The sequence below is a fragment of the Hyla sarda genome, chromosome 2 (genome assembly GCF_029499605.1).
Source record: "Hyla sarda isolate aHylSar1 chromosome 2, aHylSar1.hap1, whole genome shotgun sequence".
NCBI classification, from domain to species: domain Eukaryota; kingdom Metazoa; phylum Chordata; class Amphibia; order Anura; family Hylidae; genus Hyla; species Hyla sarda.
The window spans coordinates 189,890,057-189,908,361 of record NC_079190.1 but is presented as its reverse complement, the minus strand read 5'-3'; the positions used below and the strand labels follow the sequence as shown (position 1 = coordinate 189,908,361).

The 18,305-nt window shown below is 39.8% G+C and overlaps 1 protein-coding gene across 2 annotated transcripts in view; it reads left to right on the top strand.

Moving 5' to 3' along the window:
- RASA3 (RAS p21 protein activator 3) overlaps positions 1-18,305 on the top strand; it is a 227,283-nt gene that overhangs the window by 147,760 nt on the left and 61,218 nt on the right. For both annotated transcript variants that reach the window (XM_056555987.1, XM_056555988.1), the window contains exons 4-5: positions 1,662-1,756; positions 15,373-15,449. In XM_056555987.1, the coding sequence (XP_056411962.1) occupies positions 1,662-1,756; positions 15,373-15,449 (172 nt within the window). The remainder of the gene's footprint in view (positions 1-1,661; positions 1,757-15,372; positions 15,450-18,305) is intronic.

Sequence of the window (18,305 nt, the reverse complement as noted above, 5' to 3'; positions counted from 1 at the left end):
TGGTGTTTAGCAACATAATTATCCCTATTAATAATCATTTCTTGGGATTATCAGCGGTGAACACAAATGTAGCATTGTCAGATTATAGCAGAGGATCAAACAAGGTTTCCTTGTTCTCAGCCAGTGACTTTTGCAGTCGGCAAACAATAAGCAAGACGTCCCTCTCTTTTCCATATGATGTGCTCCTCAGTCTTCCTCTGCATATTACACAGCTGGTGCTGGATGACATTAAACCGGCCCCTGTGGAGCTCATGTTATACTCTCTGACCTAGTTTTATTCTTCGTTTTCCTTCTATTGTGGTAACACTATTACGACCTCTTAAATTATGTATTTTTTCCTCATTCTTAACTTTTCATCAAGTACTGATTGGAAATGTTTTTTTTTTCTTTTTCAAAAGAAGTCATTGGCCCTCATTTACTATTGCAAAGCCGACATGTTTTGTCGGGTTGTGCGCCAGATTCTGTCGCAGTGCGCCAGAAAGTCTGTCTGCGCCAGATGTTGCGCAGATGTTGCGCCAGAATTGAAAAAAAAAAAAAAACACTAACTCTCCATTTTGCTGAGAAAACCTGAAAAGTCCGCCATGGAAAAGGGGTGTGGTCTCCAAAAAGAGGCGTGTTCCCGACATTTTCACAAAAACCCAACATATTTACTAAGGTTTCCACAGAAAATGTGGTGGATTTCAGCTGAGGAAAACCCGACAGATCAGAGCAAGTGTAAAAAAAAAAAAAAAAAAAAAAAAGTGTAGGGAAAGTGGAAAATGTAGGGAAACCTTAGTAAATACTGTGGAAAATTAATTGTAGGGAATTAAAACCCACAAAGAAACCTACAGTCCACTTTTAGTAAATGAGGGCCATTGTGATCAGCACTTTAACACTGATTTGCTATCATGCCAAGTAAACTCTTATGTTGCTTGAATGAATAACAACATTTTTTCCTCCGTTTTTTTCTTTTTATATATATAAGATCCAACAGCATAGTATTGGGATAGCGTTGAGTACATTGATAGTAATCAATCAGATTAATGTGTTGAACCTGATTTAGGTTTTCTTGGGATTCCTTGTCAGGCAGGTCAGGTCCGGCCATAGCTTCTACTGTATATGAACTGAAACAATTCAATGTGAACAAAGCCTAATCAGGGCTCACTTTATTACATCTTCACTAAGAATCGCCGGAGCTTGTCTCTAGTAGGAGCCTATGTGGCAGCCGCCTGAATATGTTTGTGACATTGCTCTGTATCAGAAGATGCAGCATGGGTGGCAAATCCAGAACGGCTCTCTTTTGTGCATATACCGCTTTGTCACTATTGCTTTTTCCGTTAAAAAGTCAACTATATTAAAGTGCTCATTTTGCCTGCATTGCTGTTACGGGAAAAACAAAGCATGATGGAATTTCTCCCTGTACATCCTTGATGTCCGGTTTAGTCTTTTAGAACTCTGAATCAATGGCTTTTAACTTTTTGGCAGATGTGCCACGCAAGGAACCGAAGAATATATTCTTTGGTTAAAAGATGTTAGGTTTGTCAGCATGGTGCTGGGTCAACCTCTCCCCCGACCTACTACACCAGGGAGCGCTCCTATATTTTTGTTTTGTTCTCCTTTAATTTAGCTTTGTCAGTAAATGTGTAACATTGTCACCAATAATCACTTTTTTTCTCTTCTAGGCAAAGTAGCAATACTAAAGGAAGATCTGCAAAAATACAACAACAGAGAAACCTGGTTTCAAGTACAGCATGTAGATGCAAATTCAGAAGTACAGGTTAGCATTAATAATGACTTACTGTATTTAATATATCATCACCTGGAACGATAGAGAACCTGTGGCCTCCCATGACATTATTGTTTTAGTAATTAATTGGATTCCCCACAATAGAAGTCTTGACAAATGTCTTGGTGCCACAACATCATTATAAGAAAATATACTCCAGAATTCCTAATTCATGGGGAATACACTTGTTTACTAAAACAGACAAGTGGTTTAGAGGTAAAAATGTTAAAACATTTACATACAATTACCTTCTCACAAATATTTACAAATCTAGAAGAAGTTATATAGTCGGAAATGAAATTCTTTGTATTTGACAAACTATAAACTGATCTACTGTTAACCTACAGGACTCAAAACATATAGCCATAAAGGGTAGGGAAAGGAACATCATCCCTAGGTAACCCTTACTATTGAGTATAGGACCCAGTACTTGCTAGCAATTCTACGAATTCCACCCTTATGGGCATCTGTAGCGTGACTCAGATGACCTGTTATGTGGGTATTCAGCTAGACTGCGGCTGCGTTCTACTGCTTACATTTATATGCACCTTGTGATGTTATGTAGTTTTGCATGTCTAGCTCATACTTGGATTTACCACTATGACATTGTTGTCTATGGGAAATATTTACATTACCCTACTTTCTGCTGTGATCATACTTTAAGAGCCTGGACCGCCTCTGTGTTAGGGCTGGTTCACATCACGCTTACTCCCATACAGGAGTGCATACGGCAGGGGGGAGGTGAAACCTCGCGCTCCCGTATGTTTTCGTATGCGCTCCCGTATGTAATTCATTTCAATGAGCCGGCCGGAGTGAAACGTTCGGTCCGGTCGGCTCATTTGTGCGCTGTATGCGCTTTTTCCCCAGACCTAAAACTGTGGTCAACCACAGTTTTAGGTCCGGTTGTAAAAGCGCTTACGGCGCAAAAATGAGCCGACCGAACATTTCACTCCGGCCGGCTCATTGAAATGAATTACATACGGGAGCGCATACGAAAACATACGGGAGCGCGAGGTTTTAGCTCCCCCCTGCCGAATGCGTATGGGAGAAAACGTGATGTGAACCAGCCCTTATTCTGTTGCCTCCATCTCTGTATATGTTCAGTGTGTGTACTTTTTAAAGAGGATTTTATCTTGTATGTCATAATTTTTCAATAAAGACTTCAATATTTTGGCTATTTTGTGCTGCTGCAATCATAGTTCTTTGTAGGTTTTGTGTTAACCTACAGGGCACAGGCTACAGATGGTCCTCTGTGGCCCTATGTTTTTGTGGCTTTCCAGATTTTCATCAGTGATTTCCCTATGGCTTCCTAAAGGTCCTTTAACATGGCCATATCAGATCAAAGGGACCATAGGACGACCCAATTATTAGAAGTGAAGGGCCGCATGAATACTCATTCACTTCCATAATTGTTGGCAGCACATCCCGTGTTTTTTAGACCTGTACAAAAGCATTTGCCTATTCAAGGGCTGGTCACAGGACCTTCTACATAGGGCAATAAGCAGAAACAAACCTTTTTATTAACATTGGTTATCCCAACAAATACTTAGTGTAAAGAGTCCTTTAATCTACAGTATATTCCAGTTGTGCAGCATGTATGGAAGCTGCAAATAATGTTGTTTACTGTATTCGCCCATCCATCTTTTTTACTGAAATGTTTCTCTATACCTGACAATATACATAAGAAACCCACCTGTAAAATGCAGTGTTGTGTTGTAAGCGTCTGTAATCTTGTTGCATTTCACTTACAGTACATCACCCCTAGGCACCTTCATAATATGACTATGGTGGGGAAACATCACATTTACTCCCCACAGTGTACTGAAATAACCATATCACACATTGTAATGTAAAAACACAAAATGTAATTTCAGCCTTTTAGAAGGCCATGTTCTTTTTTGTAATGTTCAGTGTGTATAAATAGTAGGCCATCCAAACAGAAACATTAATCTACAATAGACCATAATTGTGTGGTGATTTGGTTAGTGCCCGGCTTGAGACAGCTTTGATTTCACAGATGTCCTGACCATATACCAAGGTGGAAGATTTACTTTCTATATTTGTACTTAAATATAGTGGATTACATTGGTGGGTGGTGTTCCTTAAATCAGCTGTTGCTCATTTCAGCGACTGTGTGGGCAATGTAATATGGGTAATGTATTACAACAACTGTTTGGGCCATTACTCACCAGTAGATGTACATTCGGGGAAAAAAAATTGGACTGATCAGCTATCATAATGCAAAATTTTCTTTTACATGTTTTGCATGAAAGAAGCGTTACTAAAGGCTACATTTTTTCTGATAAAGCATTGATGCAATGTTTAAGGTATAAAAAGAGATCTATCAATAGGAAGAAGTCGCCTGGACTCGGGGTTAAGGCAGCATGAAAGGGATGACTGCTTATTTTTAACATTTTACACAACAATGCTAGTATATAAAGTTTTCACTTACGCAATACTCCATTCATATGTACCAATAAAATATAAATTCTGATTTTAGGGCATGCAATGGATTTGCAGTGGGTTATCGTGGACAAAAACTTTTCCTGCGGATAGGGGATACGTTTCAGATTGTGGGGGGTCCGAGCACTGGGGCCCCCTGTGATCTCCTGTATTGATCCCCGGCTCTCTTCCACTATGGCGCGTCACAACCCCGCCTGAAGCGGAGGCTGCCACACCCCCTCCATATAGCTCTATGGGAGAGCCGTTCAGCAATCTTCAGCTCTCCCATAGAGCTATATAGAGGGGGCATGGCGGCCCCCACTTCGGGTGGGGGTCATGACGCGCCACTGTGGAGGAGAGCTGGGGCTCAATACAGGAGATCGCAGGGGGCCCCAGTGCTCGGACCCCCCGCGATCTAATACTTATCCCCTATCCTGCGGATAGGGGATACGTTTTTGTCCATGATACTTTAATACAAGAAAGGACATCCAGGATGTTATCTGTTCAAGATGTGTAATGTACGGCTGCATTGTTTATCATTTTTATCTGATTTTCAAGGTCAGGCAAAAAAATACATAGCTTTTTTTACTGCAAATGACCACAGTTTTGGGATGCAGTTTTTTGGCAGCCCATCTGGTGTCAGAAATGTAATAAATATTATAAAGATTTAAAAAATAGTTTCTATTTAGAAAGCTAAAGCCTTTTAGGGCTTGTCATCTGCTGTATGCCCCAGAGGAAGTTGTGTTGTCTTTCCAGTCGGACATTGTGCCACCTCTGTCTGTGTCAGGAAATCCCCATAGCAAACCTCTCCTGCCTTGGACAGTTTCTTACACGGACAGAGGTGGCCACTGGTAGCTCCTTGTCTGTCTGGGAAGACTACACACATTCCTCCAGTGTATACAGCAACTGATAAGTACTACGAGGCTTGAGATTTTTAAAAAGTAATTTACAAATCTTCATAACTTTCTGTTCCCAGTTGATTTGAACACAATTTTCTCCAGAATACCCCTTTCATTTTTATGTTGAAAATGTCTGCAGTATGTAGATATGATTTGTTTTGTATATTAAACTATATTTCTAGAGCACATTCACACAACGGAATTTCTGAGTGGAAAAATTTCACACAAAAATTCTGATTCAGCAGCCTCCCATTGTTTGCTATGGGATTCTGCGGCACCGTGCACACCTCTGTATTTACACCATGCTGTGCACACTGCTGATTTCAACCACAGAAATTAAAATTCCAGACTGAGCCAAAAGAATGAACATGCTCATTCTTTTGATTGAATCCGCTCAGATATTAGTTTTCATCAGCATGTCAGAGCTGTTCCAACACAGACTGAATTAGTCTGTGCCAGCTGTACCCAAAATGTCAGAATGCACCCCAATAGTAAACAAAGCCAGGTACAAGACAACACGTGCGCATACTCTATTTGGCCTGACATAGTGCTCTAAGGGACCTTTGTAATAAATGTGCCTCAATCCATTGTAGTTTGTCCCAACCTAACTTGTGTACTAAAGAGTTACTGTCATTAAAACGTTGTTGATCGCTAATGGGTTTCTTACTCCTAAAAAATCTATGCAGAGAAATGGACAGATTTTCTTGGTCAGGAAGGGAGGGGAGCGCAATACCGCCCACCTCCCCGTCTAATAACCTACAATTGCAGCAGGTCTCAGGTGTGAGACTTGGTGCGGTCAACCACTTTTGATATGTCTGATCATCATGTCAAAAGTTGTTTTTAAAGGGGTATTCCACTGGCCAGCATTCGGAAGTAAATGTTCCGAACAATGTTTTTGTGCTACGTGGGGTTGGCCCCGCCCCACGTGACATCACGGCCACGCCCCCAATGCAAGTCTATGGGAGGCAGCGTGACGGCCAAACCCTGGCCAGTGGAGTACTCCTTTAATGACACTAATGCTTTTTAGATAGTGTTAGATTTTGCAGGAATTCTTGATTTTTCAACAGTTGTGAGCAAAATCCCCTTTTTTATTATGATTACATTTGAAAATTCTATGCACAAATTTTGTAAAAATATAGTGTACTAGAAAAGAAAAAAATTATAGGCTTTTTTTTTGTCTGCTGTTGCTGGCTAAACAGGTAACTAAAACTTTACATTGTCTATGTCCTTTTTTAGTGTACATGTCTGTATTTTGTTATATATGGTGTGCATGTTTGCACACAAAATGAGTGAGTTAATTACAAAATGACCCTCTTATTTATTAAGGGTTAAAAAAATGTAAGGCATTGGTTTATTGTGTTTGTGGGGACTCCATTCCTTCCTGTGCTCACTTCTCTTATGTTGCAGCCAATATCGATAAGAGCTGAGTAATGCCACGTGGTGTCTGCTCCAGCCTCAGACCTTCAGATATAGCATAGCCGTTAGAATGTGGAAGTTTGCCAGCTTTCACTTCATAACTGAGTAATTTTTTCCCAACCCAGTGTTTGTTGCCGGACTGAACTTACGTTAAGAAAAAAAAAAGCTTCATAGAAGATACATTATTTTTCATGTTAGACAGACTTTGGAATGCAAGAGGGCTTTTCCAAATAATACTTTTTTTTTTTAAATCGAGTCATGGCCTCTTCTAAACACTGTATAAAACCCTTATGAGAATATTTACATTTAACATTGGGACGTTGCGTCTGATGCCCATAAATAGTTGAAAACAGCATTACCATAAAAGCCAAACAAAACTAGGCCTGCATATTAGTTCTTTGACTTGTATACATCTTAAAGGGGTATTCTGTGATTTCATATATATTTTTTATAATGCTGAGGCATCTGTGAAAAAGTCTTACTTGCCTACCCTGAGCCCCTGGAGTTCCCGCTGCAGCTCTTTTCGGTCAGTGCTAGTCTCCCTTTTTTACTAGACGTTGTGTCAGAGCAGGACCTGCCGCTCAGCCATTGTCTCAGTATCAGGGAGAAGACGAAGTCATGACCAAGGACGGCTTATGATTTTAGAATCATGAAATGTGTCGGATGTGGCTGGTTCATAGTGCTTTGGGGCTATGCCGTTGAATGTTTAATAAAGTTACCTGTTGGATAGCACACCTAGCTGAATTTACTTCATTGATGTAAACAGCAGGCCTGGTTCATACCCTGCCCTTACGAGGAGTGTAAATTGGGATCTGTAGTGAGCTGGACATGCATACCTGCTTTTTGTTTCAAGAAGAGTGGAGCAGCAGAGGACCTGATGGAGCTGCATTGTAACTTGTGGGGACCGAGGTAGATAGGTATGACAGCAGTTTGCCTTTAGGGCTGCTTTTTACTATTGTATATACGACCAGAAATTTGCAGCCAATTTTTGAACTTATTCAGATTTCTTGTGTCAACCAGTCTCCGGCATGAAATAAGTATTCTTAAACACTTCCACTTAGTAGCTTATGTTGTCTGAATCAGTAATACAAAGGTAACCTAGCAATGCACACTTGTCCTCCAAATGGGGTTTCTTACATTTAAGTTTACCTGTCATACCCTACAAAAATAAATGTTGTAACTTAGCTCCTAATTCTGGTCATATACATATGTTTTCAGCGCCTATATTTTTTTCAAAAATACCTTCTTTCTCTTGTTCACGTTTTTCATTGTGTGCTTTGAAGGGGGCGCGTCCTCACTTTTAGTCTGTTGAGTCTGTTCTATGCTGGGTCTCTTAATCCAGTCACAGCAGGCTGCTCTGTAATCCCTTCCTCTCTGTTTCATGCTTGCTGCAGTCTGATTGGACAGGAGTGAGCACACAGAAGTGCTAGCCTGGCCTCATGTACTCTACTTTGTCTCTGCCTGTGCTTCAGCTTGGACAAAGAAAATGATGCCGCCAGACAGGATTATGTTCTGTATTGCATGGTTTTTGAACCTGACAATTTAGACATTTACGACATAACCATTAGATATACCATAAATGTGTGACTGGTGAGTCTGAACTGTTAGGTCCCAAATTACTGCTTGGCTTGAAGTCAATGCAGCTAAGTTGCAAGGTTAGTAGTGACGCGATTTTGTAGAAATGATCTGAAATGGATCCAGCACCTTAGAAACTTATAATATATGGTTATATGTTCAGTTTATCTATGTATTGCTTTATTATTTTCTTCAAGGTACTTGTTTATAAGAAATTTGGGGTAAATATCTGCTGATATGCCTTTAGTATAAACTTACGAAGTGAAGGTGATCCTCACAAGAATATCACAGTCGTAATGTGCCCATTCAGGTAATGTTAAAAGCAGAGAAAAAGTGCTTGCACGGGTTTGTGCAATTTGGTTGTCCTTGATGAGTAATGGATTCCCTTAATCAGGTAGAGAGAAATGAATTGATGTTGACTTGTGCGGTTCAGCTCCAGGCAGCACTTGACACAGTGAAGAATGCTGTTTACACAGGAACTGAATTAAACTTCAAGCACATTACCATGTACAAGGTGCACTTGAGCCTATAAGTGAATCTAATCAGGTACTGTGCTGCTATAACTGGATTGTCTGTCTCATAAATGACTTCCAGCATATGCTCATGAATCCATTGCCTTAGCTAACTTGAAAGGAAGCGATTAGTAAAGTAAGTCGGCCATTGTAAAAATGTTTACGTCTCTTTAGCAATATTTTTCTGTGGCATTTATGGACCAGTGACAAATGACCAATGATAGATGATATCATGTCAACATTCATTCAATCATGTAGATTCATTAGGCTTAATGCACACAGAAGACGACTCTCCACCTTGAACTACAGCAGGCTGTGACAAAGTAAATCATGTGACCTGGGTTGCAGAATCTACATAAAATTGAAAATTTGCCTAACTCTGCCTGTACAGCCCACAGAAATTGAGTATCGGCAGCGGTCCAGACGCTATCATGAAAGTTTGGAGTATAATAATGCAGATTTTAACCCAGTCTGCTCAAAATGGGATACACCCTTATGCTGTCTCTGTGAAACATGTAACAGCGGATATGATTTGCATTTGGCTACATTCCACCTAAGAGGAAAATTCCAGTCATTACATAATACTACATTGATGACATAATACCGGAGATCAGTGATGACTGGGCCTCATGCATAAAGATGAATGTAAACAAAACTGCCAATGTCGCCAATAGCAATGAATTCCGGCCCTTCAGAGCAGGTTTGGAAACAATCAAAAAATCTAGGTAGTTAGGGCATCACTAACTCTGCCTAGAGTGATGTGGTGAACCAAGTGTTCCTCTTTCTAGTAACAGAAAATAATTTCATTTTTCAATTTTTTTTATTTTAGCAATTAATACACTTCAGAACTTGAATGCAACTAAGCTACACTTAAAGGCCATGGCCAATGTGCTATATTACTCAGAACGATGAATAAAGTGCATACTTTGCACTGCCCCCAAATGAGTCAACACAGTAGGAAAGGGGTCACCACCAGAATCCGACCACTCCACAATGATCCCTGTAACACTAACCTATTCTAAACTTTTGTCATACTTTCACAGATAAAACCAACCATATTACACTCTGGTTCCACGACCAGCTAGACATCAACCTAGGCCCTGGCAAGAATTTTCTTTTGAGTTGGGGACTAGCGCTCCCCCTACCTATGTTTATGTTCTTCAATCAGACATCTCTTCCAACAGACTTTTCCAGAACTGACTGCTCCCAAGACTGACAGAATGCTCAGCCAGGGTCACAAGCTGTCTTCCTCTGTAGATGGGACTATTCAAGTCCCCATTCCAGGTCAGCTCAAAATCTACCTTGAGACACTCCGCTAGGCTCACTAGGCAGCCTTCAAGGTATGTCTCATGAAAAACAGTCTGTTCCTCTAATGGAAGTGGCTTTATTCTTAACTAACTTTACACCCTCAGTGGCACCAAAATACCATAAACGGCTCCTCTGTACCCCTTAGCGCGACCGGACAGTGTGCAGCTTGCTGCAGGATGACAGTCAACACAACAGAAGTGTCATTATATATTTCTAACACAGTGAGGTTATTCTGAAGCCCACACTGTTACTAGCCCACGTACTCTCCAGTTGTAAGCTGGGAAGCAACTTTTCCCCATGGTCATACCAGATAACAGCTCCCAACAACCATGGGCAGAAGAGCACTACTTCACAGCACCCACCACACACAATTACACCATGTATACAGGCAACAATTAAGCAAGAAAACACAAAACAAAACCAATGACTGCTCAGCTGTTAACAAACACTTTAGTTACTTAATTCATATTTTTCTACATTTCTCTCCTGCTCTTCTTTACCTAACCATGGCATTGAATAAAGAAAAGCCATCAAAGTTTGCTAACTGAAGACTAATTTATAGAGCTCCTACTGAATCTTTGAGATAATTCAGTCTTCATGTAGCTTAATAGCTCCCCCTAGTGATGACGCACAACTATAATTCTACAGCACCGTATCCTGCACAGAATTTCTGACCTGTTTTCCCAATGGTCCAGCGAAATTGTGCTTGGGCACACAGGAATGAATAATTTCTCAGTTGTATCTTTATTGCATCATGTCTATTTTAGGTTCTCATAATCAACTGTAATTTTTCCTAAATGTGGCCAGAGAATGTTTAGTTTGTATAAATACATTGCGTTACACCCTTCATTTGGGAAGTCCCATCCTTGGTAGTTACTGCCCTCACAGATCATATATTGTCTGAATGAGTAGCTGGCTAAATGTAGTATTGTGAGAATAATTCCGCTGTGCACATGTGGTGCTAGTCTGTAAAATGTGCACATTCCAGTGATGTAGTTATCGAATAGATATTTTTACTTAAGCTATATGAATCAAACAATATGGCACATTTCTGAAAAGTTATATGTTGCCTGTAAAAGTACCATTGGTTTTCTGGTGTGGATGTGGGCCAGATTCACAGAATTTGCTAGAGAAACACCAAAAAAATAAGTGAACCCTAGCAGTTCAGTGCAAACAAATGTTCCAGTTACAGGTATGTTTGAGTTCATTTTGTAGATCTCTTATAATTTAAAACACAGTCTGGACCAATTTCTCAAAATGTCCCCCAATACCCCTATGTACATCATAGAGTACATGGGAAATGTCCTACCACATTGGCAAAGTGTAAGATGTTTGTAAGGAAGGTGTTTGCTCTGTTGGCAGAAAGTAAGCTCCTTATGTTTACCTCTGAGGTTATGAGGTATTCGAGGCCTGAGGAAATGAGTAATGCAACCTGACATGACTCTGAGGGCATGTATATCCTCTTATTGTTGTGCCCATCCATGTCTTGTCTTGTCTTCTGTGTGTAATATTTATTATTTGATTACACAGTATAACTAATGCATGCCAGATTGTATCATTTATTTTATACAATATGCATTTGTTATGATATATACTCTTAATGAAGTAATGTTTATTCTTTTAATTATAAAAGACTTATGTGCTGGTATTCTTCAATAGTGGACATGCTGTCAGCAATTGGCTTTGTGTGTTAAAAACATTTTGCAACTCTTATAATGTATGCACAGATGGTTTACATGATGCAAGATTACTCAGTTACAAGGGTATGATAATGACTGATAATTCCCACTTGTGTTTAGAGCATTGACTTGCAAGAATACTACCTCCAGTAGGGGGCCTCAGAGAGCAGACTCTCTTCCTTTTGGAGGACGACAACTTTGTATATTTTTTTCCCAATTGAGCATTACATTAAAGGGGTATTCCAGGCAACAACTTTTTTTTTTATATATCAGCTGGCTCCGGAAAGTTAAACAGATTTGTAAATTACTTCTATTAAAAAATCTTAATCCTTCCCATAGTTATTAGCTTCTGAAGTTGAGTTGTTGTTTTCGGTCTAACTGCTCAATGATGATGTCATGTTCCGGGAGCTGTGCACGATGGGAGCATATCCCCATAGGAACTGCACAGCTCCCGGGACGTGACATCATCATTGTGCAGTTAGACAGAAAATAACAACTCAACTTCAGAAGCTAATAACTATGGGAAGGATTAAGATTTTTTAATAGAAGTAATTTACAAATCTGTTTAACTTTCCGGAGCCAGTTGATATATATAAAAAATAAAAATAAATAAAGTTTGCCTGGAATACCCCTTTAAATAGAAAACTTCACATACCAGTCTGGTGTTCCCCCTTACCCCCAGTGTCTGAAGACTTTAAGTAATTACCAAGGGTAGAGGAATTGTGGGAACTGTAGTTCTTAAGAAAATCATAGCAGCATCACAACAAAGGTACTAAGCAAAACTGCAAGATAAAAAATAATGATGGATAAGTACTTTTGATCTAGAGTGGCATCACCTGCTGATCATTCAGGCATATACAGTGATCCCTCAACTTACAATGGCCTCAACATACAATAGTTTCAACATACAATGATCTTTTCTGGACCATTGTAACTTGAAACCAGACTCAACATACAATGCTATGGAATCTGTGAAATGTGTCAAGGGCTGGAAGAACCGACCAATCAGAATGTACATTTCACTGGTAAAACCCCTGTATTCCTAAAGTGCATGCACTGACTGCTGTCTGGTAGTGCCCCCCTACAGTACAGGGAGATTATTTTTTTTTTTTTGGATGACATTTTGGTGGCTTCAGAACCAATTACCAGGTTTCCATAGAGTTATGGACTCAACATACAATGGTTTCGACATACAATGGTCGTCCTGGAACCAATTAATATTGTAACTTGAGGGACCACTGTATAGGGAATAAATTACATTTGGAAGACCTCTAAATATGTGATTAGTTTAGGATTTGCCCTTGAGTCTTCTGTCACGTTTAACATAGTTACAAAGGTTCAAAAGGACAAATGTCCATCAAGTCCAACCTTATTTAATTGATTATACATCATTAACTATTCTATATTATATTATGGTAAATTGTTTTTGTTTTTTTATCAGCAATTTACAAAAAAAAAAAAATGAAAAGCATCACAGATTGGAATGCCACAAAAAAGCAGCCCAATCAATCATAACAATAAAATAACAAAGTTGGAATAACCACAGCATTTGGTAGTGGATTACAAGGCAGAGGAAAGGACGCTGGGGACAGCATCCTTACATCTTTCAAGTGACAGGTAAGGTAAGAAGATTCTCACCTTATAGGAAAGGGACAGATAAAAAGAAATAAAAAGACCAAAGTTGAAGAAAAAGTTAAAATGCATAGACAAACAAAAGAGGGAAAATTCAAGGAGAGGGGAAAAGGGGCAGGAAGCATTTATTGGAAACTGGCTAGACCTCTACATGAAAGACATGGGCAACAACGACTTCTTATAGGACAGTGCTTTAGGGAAGGAGTCAAGAGACCCATCTAAGAAACTCGGAAGACTTACAAAATAAATTCCAGGAGAACCTTGTGCTCAAGACAGATTTAGGACGACCCATATGAACCGCCACCTATTTCTCTATCCTACTTAGATTTTTGAGTCTCAACAAACTCCACCTTTGAAGGGGGTCAAAGGATTTCCAATGTTTAGGTGTAACAACTCTCGCAGCCCTGAGAAAGTGACGTAATAGACCCTTCTTAGCCTGCACAGAGGAGCCTGGGGCCAAAGTAAGCAGAGACAACTTTGGTGTCAAGGAAGGAGCATCACAGCAGACTATGCTATACAAATTATATACAGAAGCCCAGAAAGAAGAGATTAGGGGAAATCCCACCATATTTGTAAGTACATGCCTCTGGCAATGCCCATTCGCTTCCCCCCATCGGGGTGTAGCCACTGTAGTGATTTGTGTACCTGGTTTGGACATTACCCTGGCAATGGCAACAGGAAACAGATGATGCAGGGAACATTTCACAAATTCTCACTGGGCATTTGAACCCACAGGATAGACTGCATCAAAGGCCATTTTTTTTTTTAAATTAGAGGAGCATCTATCCCTTTTTGTTAAATGCGGACATTGGATCTACCATTATTATGTACTAAGGTGGCACAATGCATAGTTTGATTACTGTTACTGTAAAGAACCCTTTCCTATAGTGATGTCTGATTTGCATTTCTTTTCTGAAGTATTTAAAAAATATATACCATGAGCCGGTTATTTAAATTGCCCAGATGTTTACGTATACATGTAAATGAGACTTCAAAGGTGATTTTTTTTTTTTTTCCGTCCTAAACAAACCAGATTTTCTCTTATTCTCATTAGGAAACCTCCCATATCATTAAGTAATCCTTCCCATCCCATCACTCTTATATCCTTTTTACGTTGTGGAGCCCTAAACTGTTTCCCGTATTTCAGAGGAAATCTTAAAACTGATCTATAGAGGAGTAATATTACGCTGTGATCACAGGTAGCAGCTGCTGCTTAACATTGGGTACTGCTCACTATTTTACGTGTAAGCAGAATACATAAGCTATATGATTACTTTAGCCTAGGTTCATCATTTTTCATTTATCATCATTAAAATTAAGATTTTTGCCTAAACCACTCTTTACTTTTAGTTCCATCCAGGAGGTCATTATTAAACAGATTAAAAAGAACTGAGCCTAACACATCCCTGTTGTACCCCACTGCTGACTTAGGGATTGCCCTAAACTGTTGTGTATGCCATTGAGTCATCTTTTGTCAGGATGCTGTGAACTTTCTTAAGCGGTCTCCTAATTTACTCAGTATTTGAGACAGATGGTGAAAACCAATATACCTGTTATTCTTATTCTATAGGTGTTATCATCTAGCTTTTATAGATGCCTGACTGCTTAGGCTAGGTTCACAACTGTGTTGGGGTTCCGTTTGGGACCTTCATCACAGATTCCCTTTGGAAGCCAGAAAATGGAGCCAAACTGTCCACTGTGTGACTGTGCCCAACAGACCTTGATGACTTTAATAGGGGTTGCCAGGTTTTTGTCTGGTGTCCATCGTTTTTCTGGAACATGCCTAGACAACTTTTGGTTTAGAAGATTTTTAGAACATGATGCATTCTAGTCTGTTTTAGATGTTAAATTGCATTGTTGCTGAATTTATCAATAGCGACTTTTCGTCGAAAAGTCGCATCGGCCAAAAGTACGCTGAAATATCAGACCATACTGAAGCAGGTTTAAATACGGTCTAAAGCATAGATCCCGAAGTCCGTGCGCAGAATTTATCATCACCGTGTGACTTTTCATAAATTAAGCGCACGATAGACCAGCCTAACGCTCTGTAGTTTGGTCTATATTGATGCGGGACATAGACAGCTCTGATAAATCCCCCCAAATGTCTTTACCTCTCACATGTAACTATTTTCTTTGTATTTCAGGGGAAGGTTCACTTGGAGCTCAGGCTGAGTGAAGTTATCACAGACACTGGTGTCATCTGTCACAAGCTCGCAGTCCGGTAAGGAAAATCACATCTCTGCCTTTTTGATATTTGCAGAAACATATGTGCCAAATACATAATTTTAATTGACATGAGAAAGTCAGTTATGTATGTTACTGTAGTATATGAGAAAACATGGAGGGTTCAAATTGGGAATTAAACGCTTTTAGAAACTCTCTTGAATTTTATTTCCTTTTTTATAATCCTGGACATCATTTTATTATCTTAATTTCAAGTCCCCCTACCATGACCACGTTATCTTTCCTTAAATAGACAGGTGATATTAAAGTGCAATGCTTTGATCTAACAGTCCTTAAACTTGACACTTTCTGTTCCCTAGTGGGTCTTTGAGGCTGAACCACACGCCATCCTGAGGCATGTATATTTTTGTCACCTGTCTTCAGTTCTCTTATCGCTCTCCCAAGCGGAACTACCTGTCCCTTTTGATGCTAAAGGAGTAATTCCACAAGTCTCTCTTAATGTACCTGACAAATGTAAAAAAGCAATATGTGACTGCAAATCAACATTTACAGTCACAATCTATGATATCGTGATCAAATTGAGGGATTGACCCAACAATTTAACTGCCGGGGGAGTTTTTGAGTTGCCTGTGGTTGCCAACCCAGGCAGTTTTCTAGTGTCTTACTGTCCTGCTTGTCAGTCGGCAGCTGTAGCCATGGTCCATCCTTCTTCACTGGTGGCTGTGGAGGAGAGACGTGGGTGTACAGTGCCGAAGCCAGTCTTTTCAGGCCTTTTCTCTCTATATCACAGTCCACACTGGGATGCCCTTATCCACGTCTGCTAACTGGTTGCTCTTCTGCACCCTTGCTGCTACCAGGAACAAAATTTTGGGATGGGGAACCACAAATAAAGGTACACACATACTAACAAATACCTCTAATGTGAAGTAGTGGAAATGGAGCTATTAAACCCCTGACCAGACCCTAAAATTATTTCAGACTAGACTGCTAAATAAATACAGACCCAAAAACGAATATCCATACCAGGCCCACTGAACTACTACAGGCCCCATACCAAACCAGGAGACCCTGCCATGGCTGCCACAGCATTCTGAACAAGATGGTGCCAAAAATAAAGTACATACGTTAGACTCGTAATTCTTTGAGCCGTGTTCACACACTGTAAAAACAGTGTTCGTATTTTATATACGGTATTTTTTCGGAAAGATTCAGACGAAATGCATTAATACATTAGATGTGACTGGTTTAGGGTTAATACACCTTTTCTTTGTATTTATTCCTTTAAAGGGAAACTGACACTAGGGTTATATTGTGTGTGAACAGGAGTAAAACAAGGTATAACTGTTGGTCCAGTTGTTGACGTTATGGCCCTCTGTTGCTATATTGCTACAGCTCTTCTTTTTTCATTATTCCTTCTCCCTTAGTGTCTCAATGTATGGATGAATACACTGATATAAATGGAATGAGTCAACAGTCTGTCCACAGACGTCTTGGTCATGCTGAGTGTTCAGCATGTCAGCTCCTTTGTTTTCACTACCTCCTTGGGAGATAAGCCTTTTCCAGGGATGTCTAGCAGCAGCTCATCTCCTGACTAAAAGAAATATGTGCGATTACTCACATGTAGTTTCTATACCAATAACTAGTCTTAAACAACACATCGTGGTCTGGTATATCGAATTTAGAAGATGTAGAGATCTGTACCCAGAACCAAACCTCAAAAAGGTTTATCTAAATCCTACCTAAAGTTTTTTTATTTTTTTTTTTTTTTTTCTTGTGAATCTTGATGGTTTACATTGTTTCAAAATGTGAACTATTATCTGCACTCGTTTTGATATGTTGGTTGCAATATTTTCATGAGGCCATGAGAGGAGAATGGGATGGAGTTAGTGGTAGCCAGTACAGTTCCATGAAAGGAGGCAGGGAAAGTCTGAGTAACTCTCTATTACTGCCGTACATTTCTCTTTCTTTCATTTGTGATTTTTGTGGGGAACGGTGTTCGCTCCATTGTTCTAGAATTTTTAGATTAATTTTTTTGTATTCACACGTACTTGAATGGTAGTGTTCATAACTCAGAATGACAGGGTAGCAGAGGGAACACTTTGGTGACAAGGCTGGTACAGCTTTAATTAACATAATTAATTGTACATTCAATACATCTGGTTTCACTTCCAATTCTCCATGTTTTGTTCTGGTTTCCATTTCTATTCATTTCTGTTTGTATGAAGCACAGCTTGCATAGACTGGTGATTCATCCAGAGATTGATGTAAGGTACCTGCTGCTTCGTGCTCCACACATCCCAAATTACTTATTCTTCTAGCAGTTTGATGTTTAAATCCTACACAGTTCCTGATTTCTCCTGAGGGTCCTTAATGACAGCTCCAGCCTAATAGCTCAGATCCTAAGACAGTGAATGAGAGGTGACGTAGAATGAGCAGATATGAATCACTTGTATTCACAGTTCACTACCTATTATTCAGCCCAGTATTGTGTGTGACTGTACAAACTGGCGTATTTCATCTCAAGACGTGCCTCGCTTATTGTTTTTCTGCTCTTCATTTCAGCACTATGACTGTGCAGGTTTACAAAAAATTCCCATTAACCCACCTATTATATAGGTAGGACTTCTTGCATTTCCCAATATATCTTCCTAGTTAGATCTCACAAACCCTGTATTTATTTGAGATGCTTTGTCCCAGGAGAGAACAATGCAATAAAGGGTCCATCCTGATGAGGTCGCTTTAGGGTGCATGCACACCACGTTTTCACTCTACGGGTGCCGTATCTGGCGGGGGGAGGGGAAAACCATGCGCTCCCGTACCCCAGGTGGACCGATGCACTAATTGACTTTAATGAGCTGACCGGAGTCATCGTTTTACTCCGGTCGGCTCATTT